At 52.3% G+C, this 24701-nt stretch overlaps 2 protein-coding genes across 2 annotated transcripts; one reads left to right on the plus strand and one right to left on the minus strand.

The window, feature by feature from the left end:
* Nucleotides 1-460: 460 nt before the first annotated feature.
* Nucleotides 461-934, plus strand: HSPB9 (heat shock protein family B (small) member 9). The gene has a single exon (XM_068975853.1). It carries the CDS (start codon nt 461-463, stop codon nt 932-934), a length of 474 nt encoding a protein of 157 aa, XP_068831954.1.
* Nucleotides 935-1899: 965 nt separating this feature from the next.
* RAB5C (RAB5C, member RAS oncogene family) lies at nt 1900-23784 on the minus strand. Its single transcript, XM_068976581.1, has 6 exons — nt 23673-23784; nt 6310-6563; nt 4697-4848; nt 4368-4490; nt 3202-3295; nt 1900-2672 (listed from the first exon to the last, which is right to left on the minus strand). Exons 2-6 carry the CDS (start codon nt 6473-6475, stop codon nt 2557-2559), a joined length of 651 nt encoding a protein of 216 aa, XP_068832682.1. The 5' UTR covers nt 6476-6563; nt 23673-23784; the 3' UTR covers nt 1900-2556.
* Nucleotides 23785-24701: the final 917 nt, after the last annotated feature.

The raw sequence follows: 24701 nt of genomic DNA on the forward strand, positions 1-24701 counted from the left end.
TCAGGCTCAAGCGCTGCCAACCTCTTTTGTTGGGTCACAGCCCTGGCCGCCCGGCCCTGTGATGGAGGTAGGACAGACCCCTGACCAAAAAAGGAGCAGGATCTGGGATAAAAGCAGCAGCAAGAGGCTACAGAGCAGCTGCCAACCTGACCCGTGGAGGTAGGACATGCAGTTCAGTTCAGTTCAGTTCAGTTCAGTCGCTCAGTCGTGTTCGACTCTTTACGACCCCATGAATCGCAGCACGCCAGGCCTCCCTGTCCATCACCAACTCCCGGAGCAGAGCTGACCTCAAACTCAGCGGAACCAAACCTCTCTGGAAGCCAAGGGAGCGCCCTGCTCAGAGCTGCTCAGGGCAGCGCGCAGCGCTAGTGTAACGACGCCGGGCCACGAGGCCCCGCCCCCCAGCTCCGACAGGCCGCTAAGTTCTGAGCCTCGAGCCCAACAGCAGTTGCTCACTCGGATGCAGCGGGTCGGTGGCAGTCTCCCTAGCGGGAGCCAGTCGGCCTCCCGATGTCCCAGCGTGGCCTTTACTGAACAGAACCAGGTGGCCACTCTACCGGTGCAGCGGCTCATGGAGGAGGTGGCAGCTGTGCGGGACAACGTCCACCCGGAGGATGGCTTCCAGATGAAACTGTATGCCCATGGCTTCACCCCCGAGGAGCTGTTGGTTCAGGTGAACAGCGGATGCCTGGTGGTGACTGGCCAGCGACAACTGGAGGGCTGCAACCCGGATGGGACTGGCTTCCGCGTGGCGCAGAAGGTGCACCAGCAAATGTCACTACCACCGGACCTGGATCCCACTGCCATGACTTGCTGCCTGACGCCCTCCGGCCAGCTGTGTGTCCGTGGCCAGTGCCGGCCACTGCCTCCCTCTGAGGCTCAAACAGGACCCGCCTCGAGATTCAGAAGCCGTGGCTCTAAGAAACTAGCCTGACCCAGTAAACAACCACCGTAGTGAGCAACAGCTTCAGTGTCCGTGGTCTTTTCTTGGGGCTGGGATCAGAGGTGGAAGTTGAACAAAGGTAGAAGGCCAAGGGGAGGGCCCAGAGGGGAAGGAAAGGCACCTCAAGGTGGTGGCCTATCATAAATCAGGCCCTGGGGGGAAGCTGGAGGGACAGTGGGCAGTGTTGTTTCACTCAGCTCGGCTCACTGCTTGGACCAGCAGCTCCAGCAGGGAGCAGCAGAGAGCTGAAAGGGCCCCATCATCACTGGACTGCAGGACCAGCACAAGGCCCCGGGAGAGACCGGGAACCGGGTGACTTGGATCTGGTGTGGAGCTGCTATCTTGGCCTTAGGACTAGCCAAGTTTCCAAAGGTCTTGGGGTGTTCCTTCCTCTTCAGGGAAAAGGGTGAGAGGACCCCATTCCCTCACCAGCCTAGTACAGACTAGTCAAGAAACCCCAAAGAGGCTGTTTCTGGTGTTGAGAGAACAATTATTTTCAAATATAGACTGCACATGCCCCAATAAAATCTGGAGGGGGTTGAGGAGAGGCAAATGCTGGACCCTCAACTTTCATCTTGGTGAGATTCAGCCTCAGCTCACTCTTACCCCATGCCACCCGGTTAGAGCTGGTAACAGCTGGCCTCTCTCTCTTGGTTACCATGACCACCAACATCCCCTCACTTTAGATGGGGAAGAACGCTTTTGTTTAAGAAGATTTAGAGGTTCATGTGAAATTAACTTCAAGGAAGCTGGAGAGGCTATGGCCTGATAAACTCTGCCAGAGAGAGAAAGACAAGGAAGACAAGCGGGAGGTCGATCGGCTGACTATATTGACAAGATACTGATTGGTTACATGTTGAAGAAAACATACAATACAAAATACAGAAAAAGTTGGTTCCATTCCCTCCCACTACCCCCCCTTACCCACCCACCCCCAAATACTCATCATCGTGATTTGGTCAGAACAGGGCTCAGAGCCAGAGGTCAGGGTGACCAAGGACGAGGGGGAAGAGGGCTATGAGCAATGGGTTCGTGGCTGTCACAATAATGCTGTGGTAATGCTGTGGGTTCTCTCCCAGCTGTGAGTTGGGGGGTAAGGCGGGCGCTGCAGCCTGATGACTGCCAGCTGAGGGAAGAGCTGCCTCTCCCTTCCCTGGCCCCAAGGGCCTGCCCCGCCACCCAGAACCAAGCACACTCCAGACACAGTAAGGATATGGATGCTCCTGCTGAGCCCGCTAATCAGCAAGAGGGGAAGAAGGGTAACTGATCCAACCCCTGCCTCCCCACACACCAGGGTGGGGGTGGAACAGGGGCACGTGGCTACTACCAGCAGAAGAGGGGAGAGCAGTAGAAAGGGCAGGAAATGGGAAGAGCAGATCATATATATTAAAAAAGTGACTTAAGACTTAAAATTGAATTAGTATTTGTACAGAAAGGTGCAGGTGGAATAACTCACTCCGGCCTATGATCAAAATGATACGGAGAAATCATGGTGGACCCCTCCCCCTGCCCCCCCAGTGGTGGCCCGAGTCGTTAAGTGCGATTGGTTAGAGTGGATTCCAGTCGGGTCGTTGAGGCGGAGGAGGTGGGGGCAGTGGGCAGGCAAGGGGGGCTCAGTTGCTGCAGCACTGGCTCCGGCTGGCGGGGTTGTTCTCCTGGAGGTCCACGCCTCGGTTCCGGCCCGGAGCACCAGCTGCATTCTGGGGTTCATTCTTGGGAAGCTTCTTAGCTGTTGGGAGAGGAACAGGAAGATGTGTGTTTGTGAGGGAACCCCAGCACTCTTCCCAAGGCCACTTGGGTACCACCCAATCAGTGATACCCAGCATACTGATGGCTTCACTGCTATGCGCCAAGTGCGTTCTGGGTCTTTCAGAAAACTGAGACGAAGAGGGGTTAAATAACTCTCCCAGGACCACAGAGTTTAATAAGTGGGAGAGTGAGGATTCAAACCCACACAGGATGACTCTAGAGCCAAAGGAGGGGGGAAAAAATCCTAAGTAGTGGGTAGGGAGCTGGTGATGTATAGTTTTAGATGGTGGTACAATAAAGGGTCTGGAACTGAAGTGCTGAGACGTGGGCTCAGGTTTTAGAAATTCCTGGAGTGAACTGTATTTATCTGAGAGATGAAAAAGAGAACAATTTTATCAAAGTACTAAAAATGGTAAAAGATCTGTTGATGAAGGGACCCCACAGACCTACGACAGGACAGCAAGCAAGTAATACACCCTGGCTGGGGGAAGGGAACAGAGGCCACTTACCTATTGCCATGAAAATTTCATTCACGTTCATCGCAGTCTTTGCTGATGTCTCCATGAACAGCAAACTGTTGTCCTCTGCATACGCTTGTGCTTCCTGATTTGGACAGAGGTGAGAAAATGAGTGGGAGGGAAACACTGGCAGGGGCTGGGACCCAGGAGAACAACGGTCCCCGATGAGTGTCTTCCATACGACAGACACGATGCAGCAGGCTTCAGGCCCAAGGCGCCCCTGTTCTGAGTTCTCCGCATCACACACAGCACCTCTCAGCTCACACACACCAGCAGATGTCTGACTCAAGTATCCATGGGCCCCAGTTCTGCCCTCTTGCTTTTCAAAATTACTAGGCTAGAAAATACTTCTAGAAAGTTATCCTACAAATAAATACACTCACACACTTGGACAAAAGTATGTGGATGTTGACTACGGCACTGTTTCTAGTCTTTTGTAATTACACACAGCCTAGAAATCCATCAGGTGGGAACTGGTTAAAAAAAACCACACAGTATGTAAAGAAAGAGATTCACTGGCCTGATGCAAAGAGCCAACTCACTGGAAAACACCCTGAAGCTGGGAAAGATTGAGGGCAAGAGAAGAGGGTGACAGAGGATGAGATGGTTGGATGGCAAACTCAATGGACATGAGTTTGAGCAAACTCAAGGAGATAGTGAAGGACAGGGAAGCCTGGCGTGCTGCAGTTCATGGGGTCACAAAGAGTCGGACACGATTTATCGACTGAACAACAACAGGACTTGTGTATATTTTCCAAAAAGACAAGAAACTGAGAGGAAGTTGTGGGGAGGGGGACTGACTTTCTAGGGTTAGAGACCCAAATTTCATCCTATACACTTTCCTGTACTGTGAAAAATTTCCGATGTGCACGTGTTTTAAAAACAAAAGTTTTTTACTGTTTTGTTAAAAAGTCAGTTTACAGAAAAAGTAAGCTGAAGCTTCTGCTATCTACACACACACACACACATCCAACCCTGATGAACACAGAAGGCAGAGCGGCAGACGACACTCCCTTTAGGCTGTGCTCGAGCCGTGAGGGGACTCGGACAGAAGCTCCCCTACCACCACCCATGGCAGTCCTTCGCAAAGCCCGAGCAGCCTGGGGAAGCCTAGTGCAGCCAGCTTGTCCTTCCTCCAAGTCTGCTCTGTCCCCCACCTGGAACTCCACGGCTCTCTTGCTGGCCAGGTCCGCCTTGTTGCCTGCAAGCGCAATGACGATGTTGGGGCTGGCCTGCCTCTGTAACTCCTTCACCCAGTTCTTGGCCCGTGCAAAGGTATCCTGGGGAAACAGGGCCAGAGCGTCAGCAGGACAGAGCGGGCCTTCTGCCCAGGGCCGCTCGCTGGAGAGGCTGGAGCTGACAGTGCCCAGGTGTCTAAGATGCCACCACCCTAAAGATTCTGGAGAGACACCCGCCAACACCAGAGGAAAATGTGCCCACACCCCAAACAGGAACAAAGGGTGGAGAAGCAAGAGAAAGTCTTTACTGTGTTGGTGATGTCGTAGACCACGATGGCAGCCTGGGCCCCCCGATAGTACATGGGGGCCAGGCTGTGATACCGCTCCTGTCCAGCTGTGTCCCAGATCTCAAACTTGACTGTTGTGTCGTCCAAGCAGACGGTCTGTGTGAGGAAGGCCGCTGGAAGAGGGAAGGCGGTGTTACCAGGTGCGGAAGAGCTGAGAAGACACCCCCACACATCTGTGCTGAGCCATCCAGGCGCTGGCGCTCAGAGCCTGCTGCTGAGGGGGGCACCGAAAACCCCCAAGCTGGCAGCCAGAGCAGCTGAGCACGGCAGGCAGAGCTGGTGCTTGTGTGTGTCGAGGGGGCCGGGGCTGCACAGGCTTTACAGACCCAGCCAGGCGGGAGTGGGAGGAGAAGGGAAGCTATTGCAGAAGCTGTCCCTGAAGGGCAGCAGCAGGGGCAGGAGAGGAAGACTACCAGAGAAACCGGGCTCCAAGCATAATAGGGTGGGCCCAACGCCCTCCTCTGCTCTCCCATCAGAGAACACTCCGAGCCCCTCTCTCTGCTCCAGCCCAGGGGTGTCGCTGGCCTTTGGTGTCCTGAGGACACTCTCACACGTTCAGCTATGTTGGGGAAGAATGAAGTACACGCCGTGCTACTGCCAGGCAGAGGCTGGGTGACTGGCTTCCCACCGCCGCCCCTGCCACCTCCAGGCACGCCGGCTGCCGCCACCCTTGGCTTTGCCCTCAACTCACTCCTGACTGGCTCGACCTTCAGGGAACACAGTGACCCTATCTTTGGCCGGAGGAGGCAGGGGAATACTGGGCACCTGTGCATGTGCTTTGAAGGAAGAGTCTTGGAGCTGGACTGGCAGGCGGAGAGCCAGCAGAGGACTCCGGGCAGCTCTGTGGAGGAAGCTGGCCCTCCGCGGCCACCCGCCCCACACCTCCCTGAGGGGCCTGCGGCACTGCCTCACTTCCCCCTCTCGGCTCCTGACTGGAGTGCTGAGGAGGCAGCCGAAGACTGCTGACACGGCCCATTCTGTTTCCAGCTGCCTGGAAACCTCCTACCAAACCAAGAGGGTAGAAAAAGGATGACTCAAGCCCAGGGTCAGCCCCAGCCCCTCGAGGAGTATACTAGCCACTGAGGCAGGAGGCTGAGACCAGACCGTCACAAGCTACATGCTAGGAAATCACTAGGAAATCAGTGACAGGTTCTGAGCTCAAGAAGGGCTAAAGGTCAGCTTCAGAAACACCAGCCCTCTCACAAGGCCATTTCCCCATTCCAGGGTTGATGCAGTGCCTGGTTGTGTTAAGAAGATAACAATCCTCAGAGACCCACATGGAGCCCTCCCATCCCAGGTCGGTGGGGGTGTACCTTGGGCCACATCAAGTAAACCAAGAGGTGGAACCAGGGGAAGAAGGCGGTTTTAGTCTATCAGATTATTCTCACTAAATGTCTGTTGGGACACAGACATGGAGACCAGCTGCTGGATTCAATCCCAGGGTTTAGGGGAGGCGAGCTGCTGCTGCCCGAGGCATGCTTAGCCTGTGGGCAGTTAAGTGTCCCTTCTCCTCGATGCCCAGGCATTTCTTCCACTTCCCTGAGACCACCGTCCCTGCCCTCGGGCCCACTCACCTCCAATTGTGCTCTCCTGGTACTCGTGGAACTGACCCTTGACGAAGCGGAGGACGAGGCTGGATTTGCCCACTGCGGACTCCCCCAGCAGGACCAGCTTAAACTGACAGATCTTGTTCCCAGCAGCTGGTCCGTTCGGTCGTGCTGCGCCTCCCCGACCCGCCATGGCCCGTCCCGCTGTAGTGGTACCAGTGAGCGTGGGGGCAGGGGCCGGTGCTATGCAAAGAGGCACTTAGTGGGGAGGGGGACTCCAACTATAAGAGAGAGATCAGAAGTACTGGGTTAGTACAAAGACTGTGGCCCAGTGAGCCCCTCTTAAACCACAGGTCACTCCCTCCGCCCTCCCTGACGACCTGGCTGACTGCCTCCCCTCTCCCCCTACATCCTGCCCCACTCTTCCAGAAGTTAGGACACGAGCCCTTACTAGGCTGTAACTCACATCTCTTGGCCCTACAACCATCTGATGGTAAAGAGAAAAGTGGCCACCCAACTCTAGGCTCACAGTTCTCAGCAAACACACTGACTTCCCAACCCCAGAAATGTACATTCACATACAAGTTAACGCCCAAAGGAAAGGAATGGGCATCTGCCAGCCTGGTGACTGATGGGTAAGTCAACAGGCAACATGGGGCATCGAAAACTGGCTCAGAAGATTCTAGGATCTAGCTCAACAACAATGGACCTCTGGCCTGGCAGCTCAGATCACAGCCCGCCTCTAAGCAAAGCCAGAGTGGGAGGTGAGGCCAACCAGGGAGCGGGGAGTCCCCGTGGAAAGCTTCTTAGACAAGGTGCTTGGTCAACCTTGTGAGCATTTAGAGACCAGGGCCCGGCCAGGTGCAAGTTGTTATCAAAAGAGTCGTTCTGTCCTGTCATCTCCAGAAGGACTGACCAACTTTCTCAATCTGAGGCTGGACTGTGCGCTGGAATCAAAGCTTCATTTCACTCCCTCCTCCTGAGCCTCTCCCCCCGCCCCTCACCAGCTCTCTCATTTCTGATGGCCCAGAAGTCTCACACACATTAAAAAACCAAACACACACAAAACCAAACACACACCACAGCCAGCCAGCTCTGCTGGCAGTCAGAAGGGCTGCCAAATTTCCCTTTTAAATAGAGACCACAGTTCCATTCTCTGCTGGCAGAGTCAGAGGGTGACATGGAGGAGGGCAAGGGGGGAGGTGTGGATGGGCAGAGACAAACACAGGAGCCAAGACCTGCGTATCCCCCACCCCACCCGGAGCTGGTGTTCCTACACTGACATCTTAGTCACTCTGTTAGTGGTGGTTGGGACTGAAAAGAAGGCTGAGGCGCCCATCTCCAGAAGCTTCTAGAAGATTAACTGGTATGAGAACGTACACAGAATGTCTGACAAACGAGCTCTGTGAGTAGGTATTGTATCCTGAAGACTCTGTGGGGCATCTGAACCTAAGCTGAGAAGAAAAGGTTTGGATGAGGCTGCCCTTTGCAGGACAGAGTCTATGCAGGAAGGGTTTCAGAGCAAGACAGCCCGACTGGCCCCTGAGCACGGGGAGCACGTTCCCCGCCAGTCAAAGGAGGGGGTGTGAATGAAGAGGGGGGTGTTTGTGAGAAGCAGTGGTCTGTGCTCATGTGAGAAGCAGGCACAAAGGGCTCACTTTGTGCAACCTCAAATCGTTTCTCCACGTCCAAGTTCTCCCAGCAACTCGCTTAAAAAGTGAGCTTCAGGAAGAGTGATTCACTAACCAGGAACAAGAGTTTCCTTTCTGGATGGCTCTAAAGGAAAAGAGGTTTGAAGCGGGGGCCACCTATTTCCCAAGAGCACACGGAAGGAAGTACGGGGGGGAGTCCTCACTTGGTGACAAGAAATGCTAGTTTTGAAATATTTTCTAGTTTTAGATGCTTTCTCTTTTCACCCCAATCAGTGATATTGGCAAGACCCTACACTGCGCCCTTGAGGCCAGGTCTGTGCTTTCGGCTCTTTTGTCGCCTTCCTCTCAGTGTTCTGAACAAACAGGGAATTCAAAGAGCGCTCAGCAAATGAAATGGTTTTCAGAGACAGCTGACATTTACTGAACAACTGCACAACCAACATCTCCTTTAAAACCATCTCCTATTTTTCAGATATAGCCTGCTGCTCAGGTGTTAACTGCCCTGCTCAGAGCCACCCAGAATGTGGTGAGGGAACCTGGATGCCAGCTACAGTCCCTGCTGTAGGGGGCACTGTGGAGGCAATGCCCTCCCTCTGTGTTTGGTTTTGAGCGGCTGGGTGAATGAGACTCTCCTTTTGTGGCAGTAGTTTCCTGGCCCAGCAAGGGCTGGCTCTGGCTGCCAATCGCAGCCACCCTGAAGTCCCTGTGTACTTTTGCCACCAGTGGGAGGAGCTGCCCAGGGCCAGGTGACAGCGACAGTGTGAAACCACAGTGGAATTACGGGCTGGTTAGTACCACGAGTCCACGTGATGCGTGATCTTGGCCCAGCAACAGAGAGCGGCTAGGGCACTGGAGAAGGAGGTATGAATGAGTGGGGAAAGGGGAACAGGAGGTGAAGACACAATTCCAAGAAAACCAAAACAGCCGGAGCTGAGGGTTACTGGGGTGGGGGGTAAGCAGCACTCACAAGCCAAGAAAAACAGAGGTAACACTTAAGTCTTGCTCTTATCAAGCCAGTGGGTTTCCAAACCTGCCCAGACAACTCTGATTTTTTTAAACAAGTCAGAAGAAGAGACATATAATTTTTATGCAGTGGTTCTCAACCCAGTCTACACAACAAAACCACTCGTGCAGTCAGCCCCCGGAGGTTCCGGTATAGGCTGGAGAAGGGCCTGGCGTCTGCACTTTATAGCTCGCTGCAGGTGCTCTGCCTAGTACAAACTGGCTGGGGACATGTTCTTCCTGGATGCCAGTCCTGCCTTGCAGAGACACCTGAGCAGGCACACACAGCATTTTTTTTATGGCCTGTTGCCTCGTGGTTTTCCTGGCCCCACTCAGTGATCACATGAGCCAAGGTCTTGAACCTTCCCAGACACTAAGGCACAGAGGAAGTTGATTTTGTCACCAAGGGCACACTGAGACATGGAGGTGCCTGAGACAGGCAAAGGCCATACTCCAAGGCCCCAGGAAGCCCTAGGCCCTCCCCTCCCAAGACTGGGAAATCAGAGATGGACCCCCGGCAGGTGGTAAAGGTGAATTCACTGAACTGGGCTTCTGTCTGGGAACCTTTCCTCCTGAACCAGCAGCTAGATTACCCATAGGTGCAGTCAAGTGGTGGCATTCTAACCCAAAATGACACAGTAAAAGTCAGTCTTCTTTCAGACCGAAATCCATCCAGGTCTCTTGAAGAGCTGAAGTTATGGTCAAAGTTTCTTATAAGGTATAGAATAGGCCAAAACATGTATGTGTGTGTGTATATACATATATATATATATATAACCAGTTTCTCCAGCACCAGAAAAAACACATGAGTGGAATGAATTTCCTCCTGGATATTTTCATGAAGCTCCTGAAATGTGTCGAGCTTCAGACCCACTGTGAGGGCCCTTTCTCACCATGACCCAGCCACCCACCACCCCCATGCTCCATATCAGAACTTGGTTCATTCAGAGGCCACTAGAACATGCATCACTCCCAATCTTCAAGGCAATTGGGAGAGACTGTGAGGGCAGAGATACCCTACACCTTTCTCCATGGGGCACATGAAAGGGCAGAAGGGATCCGAGCTCCTAAACATTCTGGCCCATGAACAGGCCTAACAGGTACATGCCCAGCCCAGCCTGAAACCAAGGGGGTAAGAGAAAGAGGGAAAAAAAGAGCAGGATGCTGCTGTTCTGACCTCTAGACACTTAGGTCTTGCTCAGTGCACGCATGCTTCGTCACCCAGTTGTGTCCGACTCTGCTGTAGACTGTAGCCCGCCAGGCTCCTCTGTCCATGGAATTCTCCAGGCAAGAATACTGGAGTGAGTAGCCATTCCCTTCTCCAGGGGATCTTCCCGACCCAGGGACCAAACCTGAGTCTCCTGAATTGCAGGCAGATTCTACTGTCTAAGCCACCAGGTCAGTGGATCTCAAACTTTTTTCCATCAGAATCACCCACTAGGTTTAGAAAATAGGGTTGACCAACTGAATCTAGAATCTCTAGGAGTGGAGTCTAGAAATCAGTGTTTTTTAAAATAAGTCTCTTTGGGACTTTCCGAGTGGTCCAGTGGTTAAGAATCTGCCTTCCAATGCAAGAGACTTGGGTTCCATCCCTGATCGAGGAACCCCACATGTCTTAGGGCAATTAACCCTGCACTCTGCAGCTACTGAAGTCCATACACTCCAGAGCCTGTGCACCACCATGAAAGCTCCAGCATGATGCAACTGAGACTTGGAGCAGCCAAAAAAAATTAATTAATTAAAAAAACAAAACATAACAACAAAAGATAAAATAAGTTTCCTAGTAATTCCCTGGCAGTCCAGTGGTTAGGACTCAGCGCTTTCACTGCTAAGAGCCCAGGTTCAATCCCTGGTCAGTGAACTAAGATCCCACAAGCTGTGAAGCATGGCCAAAACCCAAAAATGATAAAATAAAAATAAGTTCCCTAAGTGATTCTACGTGGCTGATTTAAGCCCAAGAGTTGCAGCTGGCACAGGAAGGAGGGAGGAAAATGAGACAGAAAGGCGCCCCCAGCTGGGTACTGTGGACAGTACAGGTGGAGCAAGCTGGGGGTGGGGACTGGCTCTTGGCTCTACCCAACACCTGAAGCCCTCTCCAAGACACCAGATGCTGCTGGAGTGTCACCCTTGCCCCCAGCATCCATACTCGAAAAGTTCACCTCTCCCTTCTCTAATCCATTAAGTCACCCACTTGATACGCTCTGTCCTTCCTGGTAAAGAGTGAGCAATTCCAGCTGGTGGGTGTCTCTCGAACTTCCTGTTTGCTTCAGAAACTTCCTCTAGCTGAGAGTCCCAGCACAGCGTGGATAGTGAGCAGATTAGGGAAACCAGATTTCGTTTTGGCCAGAGGCTGGGCTGAGACTCTAGACTTGCTTACTCAAGGTTAGCCTTGGGGGTTGGGGGGTGCTGGCCAGTGACTCTTCAGCTATACTTTACTCTGGATAAAAGCATTCCTGAATATTTAACACGGTGAGAATTGGGCAAGAGGACAGCAGAAGCAACCTGTTAGCTGAAGGAGAATGAGCAAATCAGGGAAGGTAGGAGAGGTAATTAGGTTCAAAAGGTAAGGTGGGGGGACTTCCCTGGTGATCCAGTGGTTAAGAATCAGCCTGCCAGTGAAGGGGACACGGGTTTGATCCCTGGTCTGGGAAGACCTCACAAACCTTAGAACAACTAAGCCCATGCACAACTACTGAGCCCATGCTCCATAACAAGAGAAGCCCCTGCGACGAGAAGCCTGCACACCACAACCAGAGAAAGCAGCGGCAACGAAGACCCAGCAGAGCCAAAATAAAATAAACACAAATTTCTTTTTTAAATCTAAGGTGTAAGACATTAAAAAGCTCAGATCGGCAGGGGAGCTGATTCACCCCTAGACTTAAAAGCACAGGGGAAAACCAGAACCACCAAGACTGGCACCCAGGACCAGAGGGCAGACGCACAGCAGGACTACCCAGGCCTCCAGCTGGTGGCAGATCCAGAGAGACAGGAGTCAAGATCCACAGGAGGCGCCACGCCCTCTCCTGGCACTACTAGCAGTCAGGACTTGGGAGGCTGAACTGGGTTTGGTTAAAGCCTGAGTGACCTTGGCCAAGTCAGACGAGTGACCGCTGTCAGCTTCAGTCCCTTGTCCCTTATCTAGTAAATGGTATTACCTAACACCAATCACACAGCATTGCTAAATAAAACAAGATTAAATGAAACAACATGCAGAGTGCATGGCACAGTATCCTCCTGAAGGTGAGGGACTTGTGAACAGCAAGGTTGTCACACCACTAACAGCCTAACTAACTAGCTTTGACTCACTGGTTGTCAAAGCTCAATGCTTCTCTTCACAATCACAGAGGAGGTGAAGGGGAGGCGAAGTGACCTGCCCAGGGTCACAGTTGGGTGGTGGCAGAGCCCGAGCCCAGGATTATAACTCCAGCAAGGCTCCCCAATCAGAGACAGAAAGCCCAAGAATATTAATAATGTCGCTACAGCCACCAAGAGTAACAGGGCCACCAAAATATGGCTTTTAACTGTGGAAAAAGGAGTTTTGTATCAAACTAAAAAAAAGCATGCTGTTGGATGGAAAAGTTCTGTATCTTGATTTGGGAGGCAGACACATGAATGTCTGTTGTTGTTCAGTTGCTAAATTGTGTTCAACTCTTCTGCGTCTCCAGGGGCTCCAGGCTACAGTCTGTGGGCAAGAGCTTAGGCTGCAGCCCACAGCCCACAAGGCCACAGAGAGTCAGATGCAACTTAGCAACTACACAGCAGCTGAAGCAGGACGGGAGCCCATCAGGCTCTCCTCCGTCCATGGGATTCTCCAGGCAGGAGTACTGGAGTGGGCTGCCATTTCCTTCTCCAGGGGAGCTTCCCAACCCAGGGATCAAACCTGCATCTCCTGCACTGGCAGGTGGATTCTTTACCACTGAGCCACCAGGCGCACCCACATGGATGTCTACACAAGCAAAAATGCACTTAAGACTTGTAAGTTTCTCTGTATATAAGTTACATGTCAATGAAAAGATTTAAAATGCTGCTGGTACAGAATTTTGCATACAGCAATGAAAACTTAAAAGTTTAGAAACATGAGACCTATATAACTCCCCTATAGATAAAATATTTTATATTTTAGTATTACAAGATGCAGAGTAAAGGGAATCAAAAAAATGCTGTCTGAATTAGAAGAGGACCAAGAGAGCAAAGATACCCAAACAAACAAGGGGCGAGATGGTAGGATTCAACATAAACAAATGTGCCTGCTGCATACATATTAAGAACATACTTATGGTTTGTACTTAATTGTGGGTTTAAGAATTTTAAGGTTGTTTAAAGCTTCATGGAAAAGCCGACGCTGATGTCTTTTCAGTGTGGAGAAAGAGGTTACAGCGGTGAGACTCTCTGCACTCCCCAAGCAGTCCAGAGGGAAAAGGGTTTAGGGGTGGACTCAAAGAGAGGCATGTCCTCCCTGCGTGACCACTGGCAACTGTGTGGAATCACCACACCGAGGGCCTGAGTCTCATCTGGAGTGTGTAATAGAGGAAGCTGGGCCCTGGAAGCCAGAAGCTTAGCAGTGCACGCAGGTTGAGATCTGGGGAGAATGTGACGGTGTGTCGGGCCAGGGCTGCAATCTCATCCCACAAGGAAGGAAGGGGCTTGGGGGAGATGGAAGCAGGAGGAGAGGGAAGGGGTACTGCCTTTACAGTCACAGCACGTGACTCCCTGTCCAGGGGACAGGGAGAGAAATCATCCCAGAGGGGGACTCAGAGGGAGTGAGAGGGGAGAGTCCTACTGCTGGGACAGGCCGTGGAATCTGCCCCAGCCCGCCCATCTCCCTCAACCGGGAGCAGTTTCCCCTCTTCTCTTCCAACAGGGAGACTCCACGGAGTTGGGGGCCTAGACCCCTGCACCGCAGTGAGGCTGTGAGCACAGGGTCCACCAGCTATACCAACACCTGCCGAAGGGACCGCATGCAGGGACGCCAAGAGGCACACACCCTGGTTACACGTGACTGCATGGGCCTTCCCGTGTCTGGAGCCGTGCCAAGGAGCAGCCCGGACAGTGTGGCTGCTCCTGCAGCCCTCTCCCTGGTAGGGGAGGCTGGCAGTATCGCTCAGCACAGATGCCAGGAGGAGCTGGATGAAAGCCACCCCTGAGGTCGGAGCCCTGGCCTCCCCATGCCCGGCCCCAGCAAGAGCCCCAAGAAATCTTTCCCCAATCTCCAAGCTGCTTTCTCAGCCCTCGACCACAGATGGTCTCCCTGGAGAGGCGGACGGCAGAGTCAGCGCTGGATGGAAACCTCCAGGCCCTCTCTTCCTGTGCCCATGGGCAAAAAGGCTGCTGAGGGGCGGGGGCTTATCTACCGGGATCTGCTGACACGGCCCGGCCAGTGTGCCCGTCCATACCATCCATCCAAGGGCCCTGGGACCCAGGGGCAGTGCTAGGGTTCTCTGCTGGTCACTTGGGTGGCAGGGTGGTAAGGAAGGCCAGACAGACAGGGGTCTGCCAGCAGCTACACCAGGTGAGGCTTGTCCTGCCTACTGATTTGAAGAGGTCCTGGAGGTGCACGGGCCTACCACAGCCACTAAGAGACTCTCCCTAAGACGGCCTGGCCTCCAGCTCAGCACACCTCAGTCCTCAAGGCTATGTCAGAATCTCTGGCCCCATGTAGGGCAGCTCTCTAAGAAGCCTCAAGCAAAAGCCCAATTGGAAGTCTGATGCTTTTTTGGTGGCACAAACCCCTCTGCATCCAGCTACAGGGGAGGGGGGATGGGACGAAGGCGGTGTGGTGGCTCCCCACCCTCACTCCATCCCCGGTTCTTCACCTGCCAGGGCTGGGTGGAACACAAAGAAGAGAGCCGGGCAAGCTTCCTCCCTCATCCCAGCCTATACCTACTATGGTCCCAGGATGGAGTCTGAGTCACATGGAAGCCAGTCAGAATGGGTGTAGGATACCGGCCAACCCACAAGCCTCACGATTCCTCTGTCTGAGCTGCTCATGCTCCTACAGTTCATTTCCTAAGACAGCGCTAATTAGGATCTCAACAACGCAGGGCCCACTGAGTCCTCTGTCTTGGGAAGGTCTCTGCAGGAGCCAGGAGTACATGCCTGGACAGCGGCTGCTTCCACGGCAGCCCCAGGCCAGAAAAGCCTCCAAAAACCTTTGCTGAAAGTCAGGGTCATCAGCAACACTTGCCTACTGAGCTACTCATACCAACAACTGACACCTCTCACAAACCCTTCCTGTCCTTAATGAAAAAAAAAAAAAAAAGGAAAGAAAGAAAGCCGGTTTAAGTGACTGCCCCGCTTTGTTTTGCCCTTAGCTTCTCAACAGAGAGCAGAGGGCAGAGGTCATGCTTCACAGGCAAGCAGGGGAAAAGAATCAGGTATTAGATCTAGCAAGCCAAATTCCTCCTGCTCAGACATCCCACTCGCTATGGTCAGAGGCTGCCCAGCCACCAAGAAACAAGGTCAAAGTTCCTGCTGTGGGGTCTGAGGGATGATGGCTGCTCCAGGGAGTCTGCATCCCAAAGAACAGCATTTTAGGCTGATCTCTCCTTTGTTAAATTTTTGTCGTACAAAATGTCGACGGGTGAGGGGAAGAAGTCAGGCAATGCATGGGTCTCAACAGGTTTCAATGAGTGAATCACACTTCTATTTCATGGCCCTATTTTCATGACTGTGGTCGGTGGCAAGAGGCTGGAGAACTTGGGGGCTTGAGGGCTGGAAGTGAGAAAGAGAGAGAAACTAAGGGCATTGTTGCAGATGAAACGATCGTAATATAAAATTCTCAAAGGCAGACTATGGGTTTCTCTTTGTTTTAACAGCGCATAACATCAAACTTGACGCACAGTGGGTGTGCATCAGTGTGGTGAACCGAGCCTGCGAGGCACATACAGACTGGTTAGGTCTGGCGAGCGAATGGGGTAGCTCAAGGCTGCGACACACACCCATCTGCCATACGGTTCGTATCCCTCAACAGAGCCATAGCCCAGAGGAAGAGATGCTTCCACAGTCCAGACAGAACCTCTTAGGTTCCATCTGCACAGGGGTGAAGAGCACGAGGGCTGGAGTCAGACAAACTTCAGGTCTGAGTGTTGCCAGTTCCTAGGGTGAGTCTGTACTGCATCACTGAACCCACCTCCTCACGTGCAAAACAGAGATTAGCACCACCGATCTCCCAGGGCTGCTGGGGAAGCATGCAGAAAAGACTCCACCAAGCACCTGAGGGCGAGCTGACGCAGGGAGAGCTCTCCCTGTAAACATTTGTGGCGGGGAGGTCCCAACAAAGCGGAGTCCTCCACCAAACGTTCCAACACTATTTATTCACGTATTGCTTTTGCTTCCAGTTTTCCCGGACCCCGTGTATCAGTGCCCATCATCTGGAGAGCGTGCTGAGGAGGACAACAGCTTGACTCTGAATACTTCTGTTCCTCTCCCAAATGCCTATGTTGAAACCCTAATGCCCACTGGGATGGTGTTTGGAGGTGGGGCCTTTGGGAGGTGAGGCTGTGAGGGCAGAGCCCTCATGAGTGGGATGAGTGCCCTTTTATTAATGAAAGAGACTCCCAGAGAACTCCCCTGCCTCTTCCAGCACACAAGGACACAGCCAGAGGTGGGCAGTCTGCAACCTGGAAGAGGGCCTCCACCAGAACCCCACCATGCTGGGCCCCTGATCTTGGACTTCCAGCTTCCAGAAGTGTGAGAAGTAAATTTCTTTGTCTGTAAGTCACCCAGTCTGCTGTAATTTTGTACAGCTGCCCAAATGGACTAAGACAACAACTTCCCCCAGGGCCTGAGAAAAAGGACCAGCTCACTGCTGATGTCCTCTGTCCTGTAAACACCCATAACCTTGTATTCTCTGGAGACTGACTTCCAAAGCCAGGAGAACAGAGGGTGGGGACCACCACCATTGTCCAAAAAAAAAAAAAAAAAAATCAACATTGAGTGAAAGCCCCCAACCAGGCAAACAAGAACTCTTAAAAAAAAATAAAAGTCCCACAACATGAAACATCGTAAAGCCAAACGGCGTTCCTTCCATCTCAGAGCCTCTTTCAGGAAAGGGAAGAAGTAGTTCAGTTGTGGAGAGGGGGAGGGGACAGCGCTAGGACAGCTGACAAAGACACGAGAGTTCCTTTTAAAACACCAGGCTGCAAATGCTAGAGATTTGGAAACTGGTGTCATTAATCACCACAGCCTTCAGAGCCGCACAGAGAGCAATCTGATGACTAGTAGAGTAGCCAGGGTTCGGGAGGCCACCCACGCCCTCCCCCACGCCTGGGATGCTTCTGACAGAGCCACCTGAAGGGGACACACATGGAGCTCTGAATAGAAGGCAAGAGGCTTGTAAACCAACTCCTGTTCAGGTCCCAAGTTAGTGTTTCCAGCAGGCTACACATCTTCAGAGGGATGACACAACAACGGAAGGATTTAAGCTATTCAGTGATTCAGGATCACAGCTCAAAGTGACAGCCTGCCTTGAGCCTGCCTGGAGCCACAAACCCTGTGCAAGCCCTCCCAAAGAGGAGGTCTGTTTCTGAATGACAGCAATAGAATGCTGGCCTGGACCACAGGGACTCACCTACCAGACTCAAGAGTTCTGGAAGGTTTGGCTGGAGAACTTAGTACCTGAAAAACAGGAATGGTTATGAACCTCATCCTTCCAAATGGATAGTAAATTCCAAAGTATATACCAAATCCAACCATTTTGGGCTCAGTTAAAAAGCATCAGGCAGAGGGTAGGAGAAGTATGGAGAAGCAGCTGCTGGCCATTGGGGTCAGCTCCCAGGAGTCTCCCGGGCTGGATTTCCCAGGTGCAGTTCCACCTCACCTGCCCCTGGAGGCTTCAGCAACTATGACTAACCATCAAGAGGAGAAATAACTTGAGCCCAACCATATAACTCCATATCAACGCAGCTGAGAGGAAGCATTTGCTAAAAAGGAGGGGCCCTGCAGAGCCAGCTGATTCCAGGACCAGGCCAGGAAACACACAAGGTAAGCCTGGAGCACCCTGCAGTGCCAAAAAGTAAGGAAGTGCTTACAAAACTGAAAACCAAAACACCCCTAGAGGATGGGGGTAGGTCAAAGGGAGCTGAAAGAGCTCCCAGCGACCAAAGCTGGGACAACCTGAACAATAAAGTAGCACTGGATTATAAACCACAGTGTAAAATAAACACCCACGAGTCCATACTGATATAACTCATTGAATACATCAATGGGGGAGAAGAGCCAAATCTTTTGTGTACGAGAGTTTGAAACAACCCATATAGATCCTCTGCCAGGGAGGCGAGGAGCATAACTCCCCACCTCTCCAGTGTGGACTTCTCAGAGGGGCTTCCTTCCAAGGAGGAGAGCACGAAAAGGGGCAGGGGAGATGATGACGCGGGAAAGCCCGACAAACACCTCAGCCGGCGCAGAGCGGACGCGTCCTTGATACGATGTGGTGAGAACGGCACTTTAGCCCCGTGGTCTTCCTCCCCAAAACTCACAGCCCCAGTATGGCCGTGAGGAAAATACTAGGCCAATCCCAACTGAAAGATATGCTATAAAATATCTGACCAATATTCCTCAAAACCGTCCAGGTCATCAAGAACAAGGAGAGTCTAAAAACATGTACAGCTGAGAGGAACCTACGGAGATATAACAACTGAAGGTAACACGGTGTCCTGTATGGGATCCTGGAACAGAAAAAGAATACTAGATAAAAAACAAGGAAATGTGGGATTTCCCTGGCAGTCCAGTGGTAAGATTCTTCGCTCCCAATGCAGAGGGCCCAGGTTCAATCCCCGGTCAGGGAACTAGACCCTACAGGCTGCAACTAAGAGCTTGCACGCCACAGTGAAGACCGAAGACCCTGTGTGCCGCAACCAAGACCTGGCACCGCCAGATCAACCAAGTAATTAACTTTTATAAAAAGGCAACTGTGAATAAACTGTGGACTTTAGTTAACAATAATGCATAACCGGTTCATTAATTGTAACACATGTACAATACTAATGTAAGATATTAATCACAGTGGAAACCATGTGGGAGTGGGGGGGGTGTGCAGTTTGGGTGAAAACTCTAGGACCCTTGCAATTTTTCTGCCAACACCACTTTCTCAGGCCCACTCTTACAAGAATGAGCCTTGTGCAGACGTGCAAGCAAGGACCCAGGGACCAGAGCCGAGTTCACTTCCATCAACCCTTGCCAAACCCTGGCCTGGGGTCAGCACTGCCCCACCACCACACACAGCCACGGGGCACAGCGACCAGGTGCATGGGCGCTGGGAGGCAGTCAGTGGACCATGGACGGCCACGGCCATGCCCTTTTCCGATGAAAGCTTGTGTGGGACGTGATATCCGGAGAGCTCTACCCTCTAGAAACTGAGTTGGTGGCCTGTCTCTGCCCCTCCTGTTACCTGTACTGTAGCATTCATCCTGTTTACCTGTCTGCTTTCCTATCTCTGAGCAACTATGTGGCGGCTGGACAAAGAAATGGATCAGAGGGCCAGGCTCACCGCATCCTCGCTGGGTGAGTTAGAGGAAACAGGCTGCCATCTGCTTCAAGGGCGGGTCTGAATGTCTGCCCTTTCCTTGGACAACCACGGTGGGGGGGCTGCTATGCTGGGTGCCAGGATGGCACAGAGATAGAATAGGCCACAACTGGTGCCCCCACGGGGCTCATCCGCTAGACGAGGCAGACCACAAGCAATGAAAGGAAAGCACAAGCAAGAGGAAAGCCCTCAGACTCCCTCGGGAGAGGAGGGCTTCACAGAGAAGTGATGTTCCAGCTGCGCTTTGAGAGAAAAGCTGGGCACTGCGGCTCACAGGCGGGAGGTGGAGAAGGCCCTTCTACGCAAAGGGAAAAGCGCACAGTTCACCCAGAGACGGGGTGAGGAGGGGCCCGAGCACAGACTTTCAACTTTCCTCCTGCTCTGCCACTCACTCCACCATAACCTGGGGACTGAATGCAGTCAGTCTGTCCTTGCACACAGGAAGCACAATTCAAAAATGTAGCTTTTATTTGGATGATTGTTCCTATATACAGGGGATGGGATAGTTACTCTGAAAACCAACCGTCTACAGTACCAAGCTATTAACGCAGAGAACTTCTTAAGAAACACTCCAAAAAAAAAAAAAGAAATACTCCAGTTCTACTCTGTCAAGGCTCTTGAAAGCACTATTACCTGGGTTGGGGGACATCCTGGTTTACAAATCTTATCTGAAGTGATACTTCTCAGATGGCCCCAGCAAAAGTATCCCTGACTCAACTCAGGCGAGAGAAAATGCAAAAGCCCAGAAATCTGGGAATTGAACCCAAAGCAGCCTGCAGGAACGAAAATATTGTCCTCAAGTTTCCTGTTTTAGCTTAAATATATGCAGACTTTGCATTCCAATCTATAATAGATTCAGGATTGTTTGAATATAAAAACGTCTAAAACTGAGTAAGACTGAAGTCCCTAGGAGATGCAAAGATCCATGACTCTGAGTATCCAGTGGGTCTGAGAACCCCCAGTGGGAGGAGCAGAATCAGGGCCTCAGCATTCTCTTCTGTAAAATGGGAACACAACCTGCATCAATTCTGTTCCCCATCCACGGAATGAGACAACATGGCAACCATCCAGCCAAGCACCAGGTATCACAGTAAAAACTGGCAGAAACACTGACTCAGAATCCTAGGGATAAATTACGATGTACCTTCAAAACCCCATGGACCTTGTGAGTATCTATTCTGTGCCAGGGAACAGACTAACTTCTTTGTCCCCTTTGTTCCCACTTTGGCAAGATATTTTGTATCCCCATTTTACTGGAAGAAAGAGAGGCTCAGAGAGGTCAACAAGTCCAAGGCCACACAGCTGGTACATGAGGGAGTCCAGATGACAACTCAGGCCTGGTTGACTCTAAAGCTCTCGTGCCTTCCACCCCACCACACCACCTCTGTTTACCAGGCAAGGGTTAGAGGAAGAAGGGTCCTTTTGAGAAGTACTTGGTTGGTGGGGCTGAATTTAAATATCTGACCTTATTCTGTGTTTCCATGTAAACTCCAGTGAAAGGAGCCCCTGGTGGACTGCCACATTCTTCCCACTGTAAGCAGTAGGCAGCACCAGGGGAGAATCGGGAGGCTAAGCAGAGGCTGGCTCCGCCACCTCTCTGTGCCCTTCACCCTGCCCAGAGGGACCACGAGTCCACTCACTTTTGCTTTCATTTTCCAGCCATCATGACTTTCAGATTCCCAAGAAATTAATGGCATGCAGATGCATGCACTCTCAAGCCCTGAAGGGTCCTGACTTGGGACTCATAACTGCCATGGTCCCCAGAAACAGGGGTGAAAGAAGACAGGAGGGTAGGGTGAGGGTGGGGCAGAAAACCAGACTCAGAGGAGGTTGTCACTGGTGAGGATGCTAAAGGGTCTGCACCTGGGCCACTGCTTGCCCATCCGAATGTTCATTCCTTCCAAAAACAGAACAAAGGAGGACCCGCTATTAGGGAAGATGAGGCACATCAAATCCCAAAACAGACCCAGTTCGACCTTCTTCCGACTGTGTAATCTAAGGCTAGCAACTTAAGTTCCTTCAACATCGTCTCTAAAGTGGACATACAAGTCCCACAATCTTCCAGCACTCTTGTGAGGAACACGTGTGAAAAGAACTTGGCAACTTTAAACTGATTTATAAAAAATTAGTTGTTACCACCCTTCCACGGTATAAAGGCAGAAAAAGGCCTACTGTTTCTCAGAGGCAAGACAAGAGAAGAAGGGCATCAGAGGGGATGGGCTTCTGTCCCACACACAGCCCTCCCTCTCTCTGCCAAGCAGTGTCAGATCTCTGCTTGGACTCTATAATCTCTGGATGACAGAAGTACATGCCTAACCCAGGACACTAATGCCTTCCTGTCTCTCTGAAAGGGAGAGCTTCTCCTTCAAAAGCCTGCTTTAGAATCAGAGCTGGGAGCCCAAGCCCAAACAAAGAAGGTCTCCTCAGAAAGCTAGCTAGCCTCATCCCAGGACTCCCAGAGTTCCAGAAACTACACCCCAATACTGAGGAGGTAAGTTTGGTCAGAGACCAATGGCCAGCGAGCAGCCAGCTTCTCTGGCTTTGCCCCTCAGGAACACAGACTGGCCAGACTAGAGAAACTAGGTTAGTCACAGAAGTCTCCAGCAATCTCCAAAGAAGTTCAGAGAGACAGAGAGAGCTTGTGACCTGACTGTTGACACTAACAAGGTTTTTTTGTTGTTCAATAAAAAATAAAATAAGTGCATCCTAGGTCTAGCTCGAAAGTTCATAGGAGTCGGACACTGTCCAAAAGAGGTCAAAAAGATCTCAAGGCAAAACAACTGGAACACTTGTAAGGAGCATCCAAGGGCAGTAAAGATGGCCCAGAACACTGAAGAGCTTCAGAAATTCCCAAAGATTGCATGGCCTTCCCTCCCTTCCTCCACTGTAGATAGCAAGGGTCAGTCATGGCCTTCAGAGTCAGGTTGCACTCATTAAGGTACAGTCTCTGGCCTGTACTTTGGCCACATAACAAAGAACCTCCCAGCTTGGTCTGAGACAGCAGCCATTTCACACACCTAAGTCCTAAGCAGTGGACAAGGATCAGATGTCAGTACAGGCCGTCGCTCGGAGAAGCTAGGAGAAATCAGCACTTTCTGCCATGCATAGGAATTCCTTGGGCTACAAAAAATGAACACATTAAGAACCCAGAGGTGCTACTGTGACCTCAACTTAATTCTCTGTAATCTATGATTTACATGATCAAGCCCAGAGGGGAATGGAAATAGACCCTGGGACTAAAAGTGGTGAGACCTGTTGATCAAGGAGGTAAGTGTGCCTGTATAGGGATGGGAAGAGATAGCCCAGGACTCTTTAGTTCCAGACTCTTTATTTTTTGGTCTTTTCCCTCTTCCCTAAAGACCAACAGACAGCAGTCCCAGGAGGAGCAGTCCCCTCTGAGGCAGCTTGGAACCACTCACGTGCTCTGGGAGGACAGGGCTGGGACTCCAGCAAGTGGGGAGGAGGAGGGGAGAGAGAAGATAATGAATGGGCAGAGCCACCCTGATCTATGTGATCTGTAGCTAGGATTGAGCAAACCTCAGCTAAATTGTTCAGAGGCAGGAAGAGTGAGCGATACACTCAAGAGAAGAACACAACTAGAGAACAGGGGCTGAGGGGGCAAGACAAGAAGACAGCTCATTCCTAAAGAGTGATCCAGACTTTAAACTCTGCTGAGATCCTGGGTGGCTCTCTGGCTTCAGGAGAGAGAGGAAGTTAAGGAGTTGTGGGAGCAGTCTCACCCAGGACCCCCACCCCCACCCCGCCCCAGCCCCAGGAAATCGAGATAAAATTCTTCCAGGGCTGGAGGGACAACTGTTTTTATGGTATGGGGAGAGAGGGGCAGGAAAAAGGCGACAGACAACACTCCGGGCTACCTCTGAAAGAGAAGGGGGACAAGATCCTTCACACCTGACAAAGATTCCTCCAATTCTGGGAGCAGAGAGAGAAGAACTTAGGGGCTCTCCCTCCCACAATCGGACCAGACAGGCCAGAGAAGAGCCACAGAGATTTCCAAAGGCTCAGGAAGAGCAGATAAGGGAAGGAAAGAAGAGATCTCCCAGCTTTGGCTCGACGCCTGGGGAGTCCCTTAAGAAGGGGCTACGGATCGGGGGAGGGATCAGTATCTCCCTAACCAGGGTTGGGCGGGAGGAAAGGCTGCCCCGGAGAGGCTTCAACACGAAAGAGACACTGGGTCCCAGGTCAGGCACACTCACGGCGGCTCCGGGGCGGCGGCGTTACTTGGGGCCGGGGCTCGGACAGGCTCCGCTCCTCTCCCCCCGGCGGTGTCCCAGGCTCCGGCCTCCACTTCCGCCTTTCAGCCGCTCCGGATCCGGATCTCCACCTCTGACCCGCCCCTCAGTACTCTCAGGTGACTGACAGGGCAGAGAGACCAATGGGAGGTGCTCTAGGCCCACTCACTGGCAGCGCCGGCTTAGGGCGCGGGAGAGGCGGGAGAAAGCGCGCGAAGGATGGCGGGACTTGTAGTTCGCAGCTCTGGGAGGAGTCGGTGGCAGCCTGGGACTTAGGCTTAGGGTGGAGCCGGCTGCCGGCTAGGCGGAGCCCGGCCGGGAACTCTTTAAGGCCAGGCCCGCCGACCGCGTCATCGCGGGTTCCTGGCGCCCCGAGGGGAGTCGAGTGGCAGAGCGTTGCGACAGGGCAGAAGGCTGTGTGTGCAGAACTGAGAAAGGAAAAGCATGGTGTGAGTGAATATGCACGTGAGGCTGCGTGGACCAGTCTTCAGCATTTGCTAGCCCAGAGAAGCCTCTCGGCGCTTTAAGGCCAAGTCAGTTCTGGTAGCCCGACTGTTAGGGACATTCTGAGATGGGAAGATGATGGAGTCGCTATCAGAAGGGCTCTCTGGCGGCTACTGGGTGGAAAGAGCTCTATCTCCCAGCTGTTAACCAGCACGCTTCGCCTTTGGCTCAACCCCAACCTCCGCCTCTGCCCTGCCTCTCCCCTCCCCAACCAGAACCTGCTCTATTCTCTGATGCCAAATACAGAACCGGATCACTTCTGCCTTAGCTCTCCCCATCCTTCCATAAATGCAGATTGGAACCACTTCTGTTTGCCCCTTTGCCCTTCATATGGATCGGGACTATTTCTGTTTTTTTTCTGTTCCCCTGGTGTGCTTCAGTGTGTGGGGTTGCAGAGTCCGACACGGACACGACTTAGTGACTGAACAACACAATATGAATTAGGAGCATTTCTGCTTCTGCCCTCCCCCGCCCCTCACCCCCGACGCC

The sequence above is a fragment of the Capricornis sumatraensis genome, chromosome 8 (assembly GCF_032405125.1).
Source record: "Capricornis sumatraensis isolate serow.1 chromosome 8, serow.2, whole genome shotgun sequence".
Lineage (NCBI taxonomy): Eukaryota > Metazoa > Chordata > Mammalia > Artiodactyla > Bovidae > Capricornis > Capricornis sumatraensis.